Source organism: Cygnus atratus, chromosome 6 (assembly GCF_013377495.2).
Source record: "Cygnus atratus isolate AKBS03 ecotype Queensland, Australia chromosome 6, CAtr_DNAZoo_HiC_assembly, whole genome shotgun sequence".
Lineage (NCBI taxonomy): Eukaryota > Metazoa > Chordata > Aves > Anseriformes > Anatidae > Cygnus > Cygnus atratus.
Window position 1 is genome coordinate 11,858,242 of NC_066367.1, and position 17,011 is coordinate 11,875,252.

Below are 17,011 nucleotides of genomic sequence, written 5' to 3' on the forward strand. Positions count from 1 at the left end.
AACAACAAAATAAATGTTGCAAAATACAAGGAGGAAAAACTGGAAGACTAATCCAGCAAGGGTTATTAAAAACATCATCTCTGGCTTAGAAATCCCAAGACACAGGCTGCAGGAGGCTGAAAAATGTGTGAGGCCGCATTGCTTGAACTGGTTTGCCACTGCCCTTAGGCTGGCCACTGTGAGCATTACAACAGCATGCAGGAATAGCAGAACTCAGGGCTGATTCCGCATCTGCCTGTTGTGTGAAGCAGCCCGTGTTGCACGCTGAGCCATGCAGAGCCCCCAGCATTTGCCCCACGCTAATGCCTTCAGGGCAGACAAGGCACCCTTCAAAGCAGTCCTTGCTGTGCTTCTAGGCAGAAGACCTTACCAACAGGCAGGTATGTACATCATCAGAGAACAACAGCAGCTGTTTAAGAGTTAACCTCTTCTTCCATAGTAATACCTCCCAGCTCCCAAACCGCCAACAGATGAGTTCATGAGATAGGCAGTAGTTGTTTAACTGAGTGAAGTGGAAGGTGTTTAGATTACCTTTGCATTGGCGAGCAGTGATTAAATGTACCCAGCACAGCTGTAAACACACTCAGATTAAACATATCCAAAATAGCTGTAAACACAGGCACATCGTCTTGTCCCGGTGTACCGACACCTCTTCCAGAGCCAAGCTGCTGGCCACATCTCTGGGCCATGGCTCCACTGTCAGTGCAAGAGCTGAGTCTCCACGTGACCAACCAACAGAAAAAAAGCTGCATTGCTTTTGAGTCAGATTAACCCACAGGGTGGTCATTTAGCTACTCAGCAGTGTCAGAGCACTGCTCCTCCCCTTTCAGCTATGGCATTGTGGAGTTTGGCACATGCATTCACAAGGTTTTTTGCCAAAAACATGAAGTCTTCCTCCCTAAGGAGGATGCCAAACCATCAATCAGCAAATCAAGCACACAGTCTCTGTGGTTCAAGGAAGTGGCAACGTCATGGCCTCCCCTGGACATCACAAATCAGCAATAAAATAGGAGGAGCTGAGGCCAGGAGCTTCAGAGAGGGCAGACGCTGTTGGGATGTGCTGGAGCCTGGGTTTGACCAGCCAACCACCTGGGAAAGCCTGTGGAGAGCCAAGGGCTGGGAACAGCAATATCCCCCAAGTAAGCAGCTCTCTTTCTTGCCTCCCCCTTGCACTTGCTGATTCCTGCCCCTCAATACCTCAAACAGAGGTAACGTTGGACAAATGACATGTTTAAATATGGAACAAGTTTTCAGCTGCGAGAACAGTCTGTCCTCTCTTCCGCCATTCATCCATCTGTCCTGCCAGGCTGGCTGAGCATGGGAAAAAGGGGTGCGTGTGCTGGAGTTCTTATCTCTTCTTATATCTTCTTCCCCTAGGAGGATGTTCCAGCATCATCTGCTTCACCTACACAGGCCCTGACATTTGTTCCCTTTGCAGTGGCTTCCTGTTTTGGATATTTCTTTGTCTCAGCTTCCTCTTCTACTTGTGCCACTGAAATCAAGATAACTATCCCAGGAAGATCAAGTGAATGATGTGTCACACGCCACATTTCAAGCTGTCAACATCCTATGCAGTAAACTGCAGGCCGAGCATCATCAAGTGTCCCAGCGCCTTACTAGCACCGAACAAACCAGCGCTGCCTCTGGCAGCCTCTTGAACGCCACTGACCTTCCCCGCCCCGCCTGCCCCACCACACAGCTGAGTTTCCCAGCAGCCACGACAGCCTTCAGACATCTTGGCTGTATTCCTGTCTCCCAGCTGTGCCTCACTTGGTTGCAAAGAGAGCCTGTACTAGACTAAAACATCGAAATCCTCACTTGACTAAAGCTGATGGCAGCTGGCTGCACAAGGGGTCTGGACCTCCCTGCCACATCCTCACTGCCCCATGGCAGCAGAGCAAACTGAACCCGTAGGTGGCATCAGGGGATAGACGGAGCTCTACCATAGGCACAGGGACAACAAGCCACACGGAGCTGACACAAATGGACCTGTACAGCAACAGGAGTGTTTCGTGTACAAATCACAGCAAGTTCAAACAGGGTAACTGACACCATCCCAGAGCAGAGGCACACCCCTTCTGGCATGAAACACTGATCGTTAAAGCAGAGAGAAATCCTTAGATTATATTTTTATGTATCCTACTTGAAACCAGTGATCTGGAAAATCCCAGAGCATTTGGATGCAAAGGTCTAAATCTTAATGGTGCTTCTGGCAAAGCCCTGTTTTGTTTGTGCTATTTAACAACATCTTCATAGGGAAACAATTGACTTTGTTAAGAAAAAAAAGCCACCACAGAAATTCTCATGCCACTGTTCATCCAATAAACCTCCAACAGGAGAGTTGATCTTGACACCAGTCCCGGTATGAGCTGCTGGAACTCCCCCACCCACCCACCAAGGCTTATGGACCGGGCTGAGAATTAACAAGCCGTGACTCTTGCTCCTCGGGCGCCAACAAAGGACCAGCTTCAGGGAGCTGAAGACGACCATTTATTCTGCGTGTTTTTGGAAATGTTTTTTTCAGCATATAATGCATTTTACTTTCATCTGTGCATCTTATCACCTTCAAATATTTAGTGTTTTTTATTGTTGTTGTTGTTGATTTTAATCACAACTCTAACTTTGATACATAAATTTGCACTTAGGAAGTGCAACCCATTTCAAAACCTTTTTTTTTTTCTTTTTTCTTTTTTTTTCCCAAGAAACCAAAGGCGTTGGGGTTTACAGACCAGAAATTCATCTCTGTCTACCACTGGGCTCCTGGCAGCAGCATGCCAAGCCAGATACCCCTCATGCAGTGCTCCCCAGGTCTTATCCAGCCGCTGCTCTGCTTCCACCCTGAAATGCAGCTCACTAGCTGCTGGGAGGCAACACTGTCTTTTGCAGAGAAAATGTCTGAACTGGACTCTTTGTCAAAATAAAAACACAAAGCCAGCTACCAGATAAATGCCTCGCACTGAAGCAAACTGCAAGAGCAGAATCAGCAGATGCCCAAACAGTTATCATGTTGGGGAAGATTTACCATCACAGGGTATGATTTTCCCTTGCAAGGAAACAGTAAGTACAGAGATAAAGGAGATCCAATTAACAAAGCTTTACAAAGACTTCCAAATGGCACGTGGCAATGCTCTTAAGCTCTTAAAGAATGCTCAAAAGCTTTTAAAGAAACTGAGCTGCTGCAGGATAAGAGGTAGAGACCTCCTGGGATTAGAAACTGGTTAAAGGTCAGGAAGTGAAGAGCAGGAGCAGGACTTCATCCCTCAGAGAAGGAATCCCTGTGAATCTGGCTTGTTCTACCTCTCCTTGGGCACTCCGGAAAAAGGCAGGACGAGGCAAGGTGATGACATGTCTCAGCAGGACAGCCATCAAGGGCAGAAAAAGCAATGGACAAAGGATGCTGCAAAAAACTATGGTGAAACTCATGCTTCAGGGCAGGGACAAGCCACTAGCAAAGCTGTGGTCAGATGATTCACCTCCCTCCTCTCTCATGCAATGTGTGGATGAAAGGAAGATGTGCTGGTGCCAATCTTGTCTGCTTCCAAAACACTGAGCAGCTCAGTATTGCATGCAACTGTATTTCCTCAGGCTCCCTCTTGCTGCTCTTGCTACATCTGCAAGGAACCCATCTTGGGTTGGTTTCAGAAGTATTTGCACTGTAGATAATGAGCAAAATAAACACCTCCACGTGCCCAAGAGGCTTCATAAAATCTGGGAAATGTAAGGATCAGCTAGGGAAAAGGGCATCTGGAGGGAAAAATAATGCCTTGCAGAGAAAGGGTTTGCTGCACTTGCTGGAGCGTGCAAGAGGGAAGGTCACTAATGCTGGGTCTCTGCTCTGCCAGGCATACTCAGATTTTACCCCATTCTTTCTTCGCTGGAAGGGGAAAGAATCCCTGTAGCTTGAACCTCTCAGATCCTCCTGAACGCTGGGCTGGCCACACGCCCTGCAGCATGACTGGCCAGAGGCAGCTTGCTGACCGGAGCAGTCCCCGTGCTGTGCAGGCAGAGCATGCAGGGACAGGGATGGAAGAAGGAAGTTCAGCGCTACTTACTATTCAGAGGAAAAATATGTCTTTCTAGTGCCCCAAGATCTCCATTTCTGCAAGCCACTGTGCTCCCTGGGGAACTGACTTGTGGAGCTGGATGGGCGACAAGGCCCAGCCCAGGCTGCAGCACGGAAAACAACAGCTGGGCTGAGTCACAGCCTGCTTGGGTCCCAGACAGCAGAGAAGAGCAACCATGCTGAAGCAGAGGCCCAATGTTCCCATCACCAGTGCTCTGCACTGGTTGCCACTGGCACCCCAAGCACTGGGTGAGGAATGCAGCCAAGGGCCTGGAGTTGCACCAGACCAAGGCATGAGCCTGCACTGCTGCCAGGCACAGAGGAGGTAGAGAGGGTAGATGGGAAAAAGGTGGTTTTAGTTTGGTTTTAGTTTCTCACTGCTCTAGTCTGCTACTGATAGGCAGTAAATTACATTAATCTCCCTATGCTGAGTCTGTTTTGCCTGTGACGATAACTGTTGAGTGATCTCTCCGTCCTTATCTCAACCCTTGAGCCCTTTCCATCATATTTTCTCCCATTTTTTCTTTAAGGAGGAAGAGTGAGAGAGCCGTTGTGGTGGATTTCAGCTGCACAGCAAGACAAAACCACCACAGAAGGGGACCAGGTGACTCCTTGCATGAAGTGTGCTAGGAAAGCTTTCCAGGGCAGAGAAGCCATCAAGTGGAAGAAAGGAGTTTGCCATACATGCCATAGTGACTTGCTTGTGTTAAATGAATAAGGACCAGGTCCTGTGATTCACCATGCTTTCATGAGATATGCAGCTGGACTGATGCAACCTCTGGCCAGAAGAAACAAAATATGAGGTGCCATTGCTGGTACCAGGGAGAAACATAGGTGTTGCAACAGCTGCTATTAAAAAAAAATGCCTTTGCAATCTGTGAATCAAGGACAACTACCCATGAGCTGCTGGTAAAGGAGAATCTCACTCCACCCACCAACTGGATTCTTTGAGTGTAGCAGAAAATATCCACTGGCACCATCAGATGGGCAGGATACCCAGGTTTCTGCTTTCACATATAGTTTCTGTGAGCAAAATCACCAACAAGAAAGAAAAGCAGCTGCAAAAAAGAAGCCCTATTTTTTTTCCAGCCCTGAGTTTGCAGTACATTCACTGCTTACTCACATCTTGCAAAGCCTAGAGCTGCCAGGTCAGGCCCCCGCCCTTCCCTCCAGCATAACTACCCTTTACAGCTTGGAAGCTATTTTTTTCCACCCTGCTATCTTAAAGAAAACAAAACAAACAAAACCAAATAAAAATCAACCAAACAAATAAACAAACAACAACAAAACCCATCAACCAACCAAACAACCAACTAACCAACCAAAAAGAACACATGAAAGCTTTTATCATCCTGAAAACATGCCAACTGAGAAGACAACTTTGTGTCCCAGATGCCTGTTTCCTGGCAGATTGTAAGTTCTTTGCTCAACTGCAAGGATGGTGTGGGCAGGAGATGCCTGCAGCAGCAGGCTGTGAACTACGCTTTCAAACAGTCATGTTTAACTGCTGCTAAATAGGCAGGGGACCAAAATTTTCAAACACTGGGCTAAGCAATGCAAGAACTAGACAATATTAGCCCATCCAAGGTAAAGAAAAGGCAAGCCATGTGATGCACAGTGATACTGCACATGGAGATGAAAGGCCACCAGCATGAACACAGCCACCATACAGCATGGAGTGGGGTCACTCAGATCAACGCCTTCACTGCTGCTATCACCCACCTCTCCAGTCACCCCTTTGCTTCCCAGGTAATAAGACTTCAGCTGTCTTGGCTCCCAGTGATTTGAAAGGAAAGGATGAGACACAGCAACCACACTGAGTAGGGGAAAAGTGTCATGACTGAGCTGTTGGTGTCCAAATTTACAGTGACAGATCAATTCTACTTACCAGCTTTAGCCACAAACACTGCAGCTGGCAACCTGAAGGCACCAGGCTGAGACATGTGAACAGTCCCTGCTTTGATGCCAGCCTGGAAGAGCAACACAAACTACACAAACCCTTCATCCTGACGGTGCCTTTTGAGGGTCCAGACAAAGTGCTCAGGTCTGGTTTTACACACAGAAATCCCTTTTCCACTCCAGAACCAAACTTCTGGGCTTCTTCCATCACACATTACACCGGATGAAAAAAAGTATGCACTTCTGTTAGAATTTATTTTTCAGAGACAAAACAAGGCGGTCCCTTGGCATGTGACCCACAGCAACATCTACCCCAGAACCTACCTGTACCTAGCTCTTCTGCCAGCTGAGAATCTGCCCTAACACTGCAGTTCAGGCCATCCAAGCAATAATTCAACTTGAAGTTAATTGGAACTGTCTGTGAGAAGGAAACTAATCATCTGGTAAGACAGAAAATGATATCCTTTCAGATTTCTTTTCACCCCAGGGAGAAGTTATTAGGAAGAAACTGGTGTGGAGTAAATGGGCATGGGACCATCCAACTAACCCTTCAGAGGCCTTAAAGGATGGTCTTGTCAGTCAGGCACAATGCCCAGGAAATTAGTGCTTGTTGAACAAAATCACTGCTCCTGCTGGAGCACAGTCAGAATGCACAGCCTGCATCTCCGAGAGGAGGGATATAGGCAGCCAGATCATGCCCACAGCACAAAACCCAGAATGGAATTTCATAAACTTGCCCATGGCTTCTCTCCAACTATCTCACCATTTTATGACAGTGTAGAGTGGCACATTACCAGTGCTGTGAATGGAAGTGCAAGGGCACAGGTCAGCCACTCCATGATCTTGCCCTGCAAGGAGGCCAGGACTCTCTTCATGTGTTATGAAAACATGGTATCTAAAGGTATCTAAAAAAACCCAAGACAAAGAGAGCTGCAAACTCCCACATAGTACAGAAGAAAAGCAATAAAAGTCCTCCAACATGTCATTAAAGCCTTCTTACCTGCCTCCTGCCCTCCAGACATGCTGAGTGCCCTATTCACTTGCTAGTGAACAAGAAGACAAGAACAAGAGGAGCAATCTTTATATTCCTTTGTACTTGGATGTCTTCACCTTCTTCTCTTGCCTTCCCTCCTTTTAAGCACAGGATCCTGTCTTTCTCAGGAGCCAGCTAGCTACAAGACAGAGCAAATGGGTTAACAGTATGCTTATGGACAAAACGAAGCTCAAAACCTCAGCTTGGTCCGTATCTTAGTCACATCTTGTTCTGCTGGGAGCCACAACCAACAATGGCAGCCACAGGCCAGCACTTCAGAGCTGGGGCTGCAGCTCACTGGAAGGAGAGCCATTAGTGCACAGTGTCCCGGTCCCAGGGCCACCTGCTCTTCATTGTGTCCAGCCTGGCTCACAGGAGCATGAGGCACAGAGGGAGCTGCAGGAGACTTCTCTGGCACAAGTCACAGGCACCAGGAATGGAGGGCCTGGAGGGGAGGACTCAGTTTCCTTAGCTCTGCTGCTCTCAGAGCAACTGCTGGGAACAAACCCATGCTGCCTGCACAGAGCACGTACTCAAGGCACACAGGCTCCATCTTCATTTGGGGGTGACCACACATCTGCAGGCTCCTCGTGCCAGTGAACCTCTTCCAGCCCCCCTCCAATTCCCAAATGCTCTCAGGCCTGGAGCAAAGCACAGGCAGAGGGTCGCAGAGGGGAAGCAGCTTGTGTTTCTCTCCTACAGGTTGCTTTGCTTGGGAGGCAGGCAGCCATCAGGCCAAAAAAGCTCAGTGTTCACTGCTCCTGCCTGACGTGAAAATTCCTCTCAACACATTTAATTCACCTCACTTTCCACAGTCACAACCACCTTCACAAGCACATCAGATGGAAAAAAAAAATCCCTGCTCTTCCTTACTCTACAAGTACCTCCTTGGAGAAAATATCCATCAAACCCCTCTGCTCCCCTGGGCATGCACCTTTTCTACAGCTGTGCCAGTTTCTGGAGACGGACACTGAAAGATAAAGCAAGTATGGGGAGAACACTGTACTGGTAAAGTGACCAACTGACCAGTCTGCCTAGACTGTCTTGCTGACTGAGATGGAAATCAGAAGGGGGTAACAGAGAGGAGAGGAGACTGGGGAGGGGAGGGAAGGGAATGAAATGGAGAATGCAGGCAGTGTCTATTGCTAGCTCAGGGATGCAGGGCGAGAGGGCTGAAGGACTTTGGAGAAGGGGCTGCAGGTTCTCATAGTCCTAACCCCAAATTAGAGCAAGGCCTTCTTGTGGTGCCTCCTGCCTAGTGAAGTCTGGCAGCTCCCACCACTCCCACTGGTCCAAAAGCTCACCTCCCACCAGGTCCCACCCGTCCATTTCCCTCACTCCTCCCACCACAGCAAGTCACACTTTTCATTTGCTCCCAAGATTCCCAGACTCCACTCCAAGCGATCTTCTTGGGGCTTTCTCCCTACCCCTGTGTGACCATGGGCTGAAGCAAGCCTTTACTGTGAGTTAAACATAACCTGCAATGATTTCAGGTGTCTTCTGTTGCATGCTGCAGCAGCAGTCTAGTGGTTCACTACATACTTGGAAGAAAAAACATTCTTCTAAGTAATTTTTCCAGTGATGGGAATAAGCTCGTATTTCAATTAGTATTTACCAAAACAAGAGCCAGACAAACTCAGTACTGTGTGAATGCATTTATTCCAAAGCTAAATTCTTCACATAAAACAACGTCTCTGAACAGCAGCATCAGTCCTTACACAGATCTACAACAACCTTCTGGGCCTCAGGGCTTGGGTTCTTAAACAATCACGAAAGAATGGCAGTGAACTTCTTTTCATAGTTGTCAGCAAGGATTGGGAGGGAAGAAAATGCAGATACGTTGCCACTGGCACAAGTTAAGAAATTGTGCCTGCTCACAAGAAGAGAAGAGGTGTTAAGACACTTCACAGGGAGCTTAATGTCTGCACAAAGATCACACAGAACACCCTGCTCTCTGCAGGCTGCTTGCCAAGGAGCAGCCGCCACTGTCAGGAGAGAACTGCATTATTCCTGCAGACAGAAAACAGGACTGTTGGGTTTAAGAATATGCTGGACTCTTTTCTGAGGACTGACATGGCTGAGAGGTCATGTTAGTGATGTGTGCTCGTTTGTGGCCTGGAGCCCTTGCACCAGCTCCAGCTGCACATTTGGTCCCAGCTGATGCCCTAGAGGGGTTTACCTTCCTCTTCCTGCCTCAGCCTCTTGGAGAGATGCTCACTGATGGCCATGAGGGGGTTGGCTTTGTACGTGGGATTTGCAATGACCTCATGAAACCATGCCACTTCCTCCTCTCTGAGGAGAGAAAAAAAAAACACACAATTGGTTCATGCAAAAGGAACTGAGAAGGAAAAAGCTCATAAAGCAGTGGGTTTCTATACAGACAGAATTGCCCTCAGTGTAAACCTCAGAAAGAAATGATGCAAGAAATAGACATAAATTACCCAAGGACAATGCTCAAATTGCTGCTAGCTCTGTGAGAGCCAGCGGCTCAATCTCATGTCACAGTCAGAAACTATCATATTAGTGTCCCTCATCACTCGGAAATTTTTCATAGCTTTTCGCTAGTAAATCAGGAAAAAGAGATTGTGGGTATCTGGTAAATCCACACAGAATGAAAACTACTTCAGAGTGCATGAGCACAGAAGCAGATTCTGCACTTGAGAGCTCATCTACTGACTGTTTATTGCTCAACATAGAGGCTTGGTAATCCTACAAGCAACACTCCTTAGACACCATGACAGAATTACCTTTCTGTAACACTTAATCACAGCTGTTTGCTCTGAAAATGATCTTGTTTTAAAAAGTAAACAAGCAGGGAGGAAAAAGAACAAAGCAGGAGTAGTATAAAATTAAAAAAATATATATTTTCATATAAGTCACATCCATTGCGGCCTCCCCGTCTCCCCCAGACTCCATGGCTCTCCAAACCCCAGCCAGACACATTTCCGTGTTCTTTGTGGTAGTTGCAATCAGCAGAATGCTCTTCAGTTTGCAGCGTGTAGTAACTCATTTCCTCCCTACTACAGCCCCTTCCCCTTCAATGTTGGTCCTACCCCTCAAGGAGGAACACAGAGAGAAGTCAAACCTGAAGCTCGGGTTTTGGCAGCCAGGGCAATGTGGGGAGGCTTCCTCCAGTCCTAACTAAAGTCCTAGATAATAAAGCTCAAGATCTTCCTCCAAACTTTTTCCCTCCCAAGAACCACAGACTTCCCAGACCACCAAGGTAGTATACATGCCAGTACTGACTGCATCTGTCCAGTTTTGTACAGAGGGAAAGACAGAGGCAGGCAGGCAATCTCACATCAGCTTGTTGATAAGAAAGATGGTGGTGGAGTTGCCTATTTGGATCTATTCACAAGTCCCTCCCCCAAGGAGTGTTCTTTACCCATGATCTCCACCACAAAAGGATGCTGGTGGCACTCCAGGCCATGACCCTTCAGCTTCTGCAATAAGCCAATGAAGGACTCATCCAGAAAGGCAGAACTGAGCAAAAAAGGCATTGCGGCACAGATACTAGGGAGTTTCAGGCAGAAAAGGATGTTCACAGAGTGCTGAAGAGTAATGCTGGGATCTGCAGACTGACTGTTCTCAGCCCCAGTGTGAAGTGGAATGGCCCAGAACTGACGGAAACAGCAGAAGAAGGCATCACAGAAAGCAAACACTCTCAGATCACAGGGTCTAGCTCCAGGAGAGCTGCGCTGAGGGACAATGAAGTTCTTGATGCCTGGTGTTGGTATAAAATATCCAATAGATTATACAGAGGAAAAAGGAATTGCTAGACTCTTAGCAAAGTCCAGGAATTACTCAAAAGTAATTGAGTGCTTCATTTCATAAGAAACTGGCAGATGCCAATGCACAGCTGTCCCCGTAAGGGATGTAAGGCTTTTAAGTTGACATTCCAGAGGTGTTCCAGCAGAGCAGCTGTAAGCCGACTGCAGACATTCAAGAGCTCCTCACCTACACGACTGCTCAAGGCTTTCCAGAAGTGTATCAGCTAAAACTACACGGGCCTAGTGTCTTAAGAGACAGAGCCACAGCTGAGTGTTGCAGCCCCAGTTCAGCAAGCTGAGAAAAGGGATGTACCTCCTGGTTGATAACCACATTGTCTGTGCCACACAGAGGGACAGAGCATGTGCATTGTTGCTTGGTACAGCCAAAAATCAAGACAACTGTGGCCAGTAGAAACAGTTGGTGTGGGTTTGTCCTGAAAGCCCAGAGATCTTACACAGAAGGCCCAAACCAGGTCCTTCTTTTCAATACGACAGGAAAAATGAATTCTTTAAGGAGCAAGTGCAGCTTCCTGTGCTCTCTTAGATGTTATATGAAACAGAAGTGCAAATGGACTGAAACCATCCAGAACTGACTGAGTCTGGTAGAACTGAAACGGAAGGACACCTGCAAATAGCCTGCACTATGTAAAGAGGAGATTCAAAGCTGCCACCAGTTCTAGGGCCTTCAGGTGTGTTAAGACTGAAACACTGGAACTGTTTGCACAGAGAGGTTTTGTGATCTTCATCCTTGGAGATACTGAAAACCCAGTGGGACGTGGTCCTCAGCAACTGGCTGTAGGTGACCCTGCTTGAGCAGAGGGGTGGACTAGAGCACCTCCAGAGGTCCCTGCCAAACTCAACCATTCTGCGATGCTGAGCAGGAAGACTGGACATCTGATAACTGAGTACTTACAAAAGCCTGTGTTTCTGAGCTTGTTTCATCAGACAGAAGTCCACTGGTTCTGACTTTGCCTTTACGTGCCTGTGGAGAGAAGCAACACAAGTGAGTAAGTGCTACAGAGGAGAGATAATTTATCAATTGCTGAGGAGCTGGAAGGAATCCAGTGACTCTGCATCTGCCTTCCCAGAAAGTACAGGTAATTGTCCTGTATGGAAATTGTCCTGAAAGGCAATTATTTCCACAGCCAGACAGTAATGGAAATATAGACTCCTTCCGCCACACACTGATGACAGCCCTGGAGTCATGACTGAACATGCAGGAGGTAAACGAACTAAAGAAAAATCGGATTACTTAGTTCTAGAATGGGTCATTAGATGACCATGCCTGGATGCCTGATTTCTGCTTATCTGTAACTTCCAGGTCAAACCAATACTGTTGCTAAGAGAGAAGATCCCACTGAACTTCCCCTCCCCACCAGTCATACGTTACCCCTGCACATCTTGTGTTCCTTGCTAACACTGCAGAGCTCTAGCATTTGCACACGTAGTTTATAGGCAGCGCCATGGTTACTCAGCAAGAATAGGAAGCTGCCAACCTTGCTACTGACCAGTCCTGCAGTGGGACCACTGGTATATAAGGCATCAGTTATATTTTAAGAATAGCAGTCAGTATTCCTTTCTCCCTGCGAACACATACTGGCAAACCTTTGGTGAGGATATAAGTTAGCTGCAAACAGATTAGCTGAAGGGAAAGCACAACAGAGCCTTCTCTTTTGCAATCAAATATAGGCCCTATAAACCCCATAAAATTACTAGACAACCAATTCATTCTCAGGAACACAGGATGATGTGCAGCTGAGGTACAGCGGCAAGCACAGATCTGCACTCTCTGCACCCATTTCCTATTCCTGGGCAAAGTCCAAGGAGACCAGAGGTGTAATCCCATTCTGCACTGGTGCTGAAAGCATGTGATGCCTAATGCCAAGCAGCAATAGAGATTTATAATAAAGACAACTGCTGAGCCCAAGCAAGGGACGCGCAGGAAGGGCAGGGGCTGCTTTTGGGACTTGAAATGCACAAGGAAGGAAAGCTGTGGGAAAACTAGAGAGCAGGAAGAAAAAAAAAGCCACTGAACTAGAACAGCAATGGCATGGTGGCAGCTGATGAGCAGAGCTTCTGCATGCAGGTGCTCCGAGTTCAGAGAAAATCAGGACCTTGAAGGGGAAAGAGGGATCTGACTGAAGATGAGAACTAGTAAGGGACAGCACAAGGCACTGGTTGCTGCAGTATCAGAGCCCACGGCTGCTCCTACCAAAGGATCACATGACATAAAGCCTTGGGCAACACAGTGAAAATAAACCAAAAGGCAGGAGCCTGACCCCACACTAAATCTATGCGCCAGGCTCCCAGCCTGGCCACAGCAGGACTACCTGACTCTCCCTGCTGTCACCTCTGAGAGTGTGTATTGGGGAAAAAAAAAAAGTCCCCTTCTGTTTTCCCCTCTGACCTTCTACCCTCCATTCTTTTATTCTGCTATTTTCCCGTTCTCCCTTTCCTCCTCACCACCTGTCCCATGCCCCTCCATTTCATCATCCCTCCCCATCTGATCAGTTCCTGCTCCTCCTCCTCATCTTTCCCTCTCTCAATCCTGGCTCATTTCATTCTTCCTCATGGGGGATCCTGGTGCACTCAAGCTGATGAGGGCTGCTCTCACCACTGCCCCAATCACATCTGATTTCCCTCCATCCCAGGATGGTGTGCCCCAGTGCCAAACCTCTCTGACAAACCAGACAAACCCAAACATGGTTAATGCACATCAGCCAGCCTCCGCAGCACACAGCCTGCAAAGGAAACGGAAGCCAAGCAGATCAATGTCCACACACTGCTCGCATACCCTGCAGTCCCTCTCAAGGTCACCCTGGCACTGCTGGTGTTACACAACAGACCTGACAGCACATGAGGAACTGCGATCAGCAGGAGCAGACAAACAGCTCTCATCATGCTGCTGCATCCACTGGTATTGCAAGACACAGAAAAAGCAGGAAGCATCTCTGCTCTCCTCACATTCATTAACTACTTGGCACAGGAACAGTTTCCTGGTCACAGTCCCAGTTTGCCTGGCTTGCTCATGGAAGCAGAGAGAAGTCCCTTCAGAAATTGGATGGCAATCCATGGTCACCAGAGCAGGGGCTTGCAGACTCTGTATGCACCACCAATTTGCCATGGCAGGCCCTTCAAAGACGAGCAGCTCTGCAGAAAGTGAGGACGAGTGAATAAAAGCCTTTCTCAAGTACATCACAAGGCCCTTCAAGATCATGTGCCTCAGAGGGACACATGCCTCTGCAGCGTACCAGGAGAGCTGGGCCCGCATTAGGGTGCACCAGCCCACTTTTGCTTTTAGCCACTCCACTATTTTAAAGGGCTCAGTGCTTCTGAAGGCTTTTCGGTGCTGTGCAACAGCTCTGCCCCACTGGTCTGACACGTTTGAAAGGTTGTTGCCTGACCTTCCCCTACCAAACCACCAACATGCTGCCTGCTCACTTGGACTGCGAATGCTAGCCCTGTTTCACTACACTTCCTTGCCTTCATCCATTATAAAACTGAATAAAATCTCACTGTAATGCTCTCTTACCCAGCAGGAGATCAAACTCCTGGAGAATCTAATCTTTTATTAATAACGCTGACAAATCACCAGAGTATTACCCTCCATTTATGTAATGATTCAAATCCTATAAAAGCTTTCTCTGACTATTTCAAACACTTTAGTGCACACATCCTCATGCAGTACTGGAAACCACAAGCCAGCAAACAGACTGCTTCCATGGAAAAAGAGCACCGTAGATCCTTCATGCCTCTACCAAGGGGGACTGCTTTTTGGCTAACACATCACAGGCAATCTGCATGACACCAGTCGAAGCCGAGCTCCCACATCTGCTGTGCCACCTGCGGATAGTGCTGACCAATTCCAAATTCTCAGCCAAAGCAGGACTTCTCTACCCTCCTGTGCCACAGCCCCACTGGGCTTTCTAGGTATCACAGCAGTGTAGCATGAGCTCAGGCTTCCAACAAGAGAGGGGGCTGCCATGCTCACACAATAAGATCTGGGTTTGGAGAGAAACATAACCATCAGTGCTTCTCCGAGGACATCGAGCTACAGATCTGTGCAAGGCAACAGAAATCTTCCATGAGTACCACACATCTTTTGCCACAAAATGTATTACAGAACAGAGGAGTGATTGTAGTGAGTCAGCTGAAAGGACTGTTTTGGCCAGTACTCTGCCTTGAATTCTGCAGCAGATGGCCAGGGAGGGGTAAGAACAGGGAAAGTGTATGGCCACATCCTCACCAGCATTCACAGCTCAGAGACTTTGAGCCAGTTGCTGTGTATATACATGCAGTAACCCTCCACAGCACTCTCTGACTGGATTTGTAGGTTTCACCTGAACCCACAGGTTTCCCATAGTCACAATATCCCTCAGCTAGGAACGGTGCAGCACAAGAGAGCCTCCTTCTGTTTGCACTGAATCTGCAATTTGCTAGCTTTGTTTGATGTCCTTTATTTCTCATAACGGAGAAGACAAACTATTTCCTAACCACATAACACTTGATTTTATAGACTATTACATTCCCAAGCCTTTTTGTCTCCAACTCCTGTCCAGGCTGAGGACTCCCAGCTCACTAAGTGACCCCTTGGTGCAAAAGCTGTGCCAGACCCTTCATAACCATCCTTGTCAGCCTTCTCTGAGCCTTTTTGAGTTCTACTCTATCTTTTGAGATTAAAGTAGTAAATTATATATACAGTAGACTATACATATATATATTTGTAATGGGAAAAGCAATCCTCAGAGGAAGTAACCTACCTGTTTTACTTCCCCTGTACATAGTTTCCGCAAGCCATTTCCCCAGATAGCTGGGACTCAGCCTCCAAGAGGGCTGGGAGGCAATGATGAGGGCGAATAGCTCCTGAACACAACCTGGAGTAAGATGCTACATATGGTTGTGGCACATTATCACAGAAAGAGGGCAAACCCACCTGCTTATGCTCAGATTAAGCCCTGGCCCAGAACTCCACTCAACCAACTCTCAGTGCTTTGAGGTACTGTGTGTGTACTTCTGCTACTTATTCCCACTGAAAGAGAGGACAGACTGACTAAAGGGCTGTTTAAAAAAAAAAAAAAGTTATTCAAACAATTAGGAGCCAAGTTAAGGAAGAAAATATTTTCCCATGCTTAGATGCAAGGTACTTAGTTGCTGTTTGTCTGAGGGGTAACTTTCCAGAAGAACAGAGAACTGCCAACTCAGCCATGCTCTGTAGCTGGGCATCCCATCTGGGTCAGAGTTCATTTCTGGGGAATCCAGCAAATCACACGAGGTTTCATGGTAGTTCCAGCCTTGATCTTCAACCAAATAAGAGGGTGCTCTGCCAGGCAGCTTTATACTTGGCTGTTCTCTAATCCAAATGCTTGCTTATTATGGTCAAAACAAGTCTCTAGTTCCAACCCATAGCGAGCAACTGGAGAAGAGGTGTGAGCAGTTGTGCATCATGTAGAGCTTTTATTCTGCACTGGGGGTTGCAAAAGTAGTTGCAGCACAGACTGAAGAGCCAGGCAGAGCACTGCGTTTCCTTTGAAAAGGAAAAAACACAAGGGCAATCAGAATGTACCCTAAGCCTGGCTGGGATGGTTGAAGTATTATTGTCAGAGGGTCAGAAACAGCTCTTCACTTTCAGTACAGCAAAGGGAAAAGAAAAAACATCTTTCTGCTCTCACCCAAAATCACATTCCAAGCCAACAGGGTGAACAGAGTCTGGCCAGGGAGTAAAGCTCTGCTCAGAGGGCTTGAACTGCTTCAGGAGGAAGCCTGAAGGTCTGAAAGGACAGAATGCCAGGCTGCCACACAGCCAGAGGCTCAGGCAGGAAGGAAGCCAACAAACCTAGCAGGCAGCATTGTGCTTTGAATCCTAACCCTCCAGATCTGCTCTCCTCTGTCACACCACAGCTCTGTGAATTTGGGTAAGCCATCATCCCCATCTTCACCACTTGCAAAACAAGAATTAATCCCCTTTGAACGGTACAGATATAACCTCCTAGATGATGAAGCATCACACACCATTTGCTGAAAGTGATCTTGGGAACAATTTTCATTACAAAAAACACACCTCAAGTGCAAATTCACAGGTGGGCTAAGCAGCATTACATTCTTGACACTTGTGTGTCAGTCCTGCAACTCCCAGAACATCCCACTTCTCCCAGCCTGTCTCACGCCAAGTCTCATCTGAGCAATACAGGTCCTCTCTTAACTGTGGATTTAGAAGTGTAGTGGGTTTACATGGCAAGGTTTTGGTAG

General features: G+C 47.5%; 1 protein-coding gene across 3 annotated transcripts in view; it reads right to left on the minus strand.

Annotated features, from left to right (window-relative positions):
* Nucleotides 1-8,635: 8,635 nt before the first annotated feature.
* Nucleotides 8,636-17,011, minus strand: part of SLX9 (SLX9 ribosome biogenesis factor) — a 54,811-nt gene continuing 46,435 nt past the window's right edge. For all 3 annotated transcript variants that reach the window (XM_035570565.1, XM_035570556.2, XM_035570548.1), the window contains exons 5-6: nucleotides 11,679-11,747; nucleotides 8,636-9,287 (exon numbers count right to left, since the gene is read on the minus strand). In XM_035570565.1, the coding sequence (XP_035426458.1) occupies nucleotides 9,161-9,287; nucleotides 11,679-11,747 (196 nt within the window). In that variant the 3' untranslated portion in view covers nucleotides 8,636-9,160. The remainder of the gene's footprint in view (nucleotides 9,288-11,678; nucleotides 11,748-17,011) is intronic.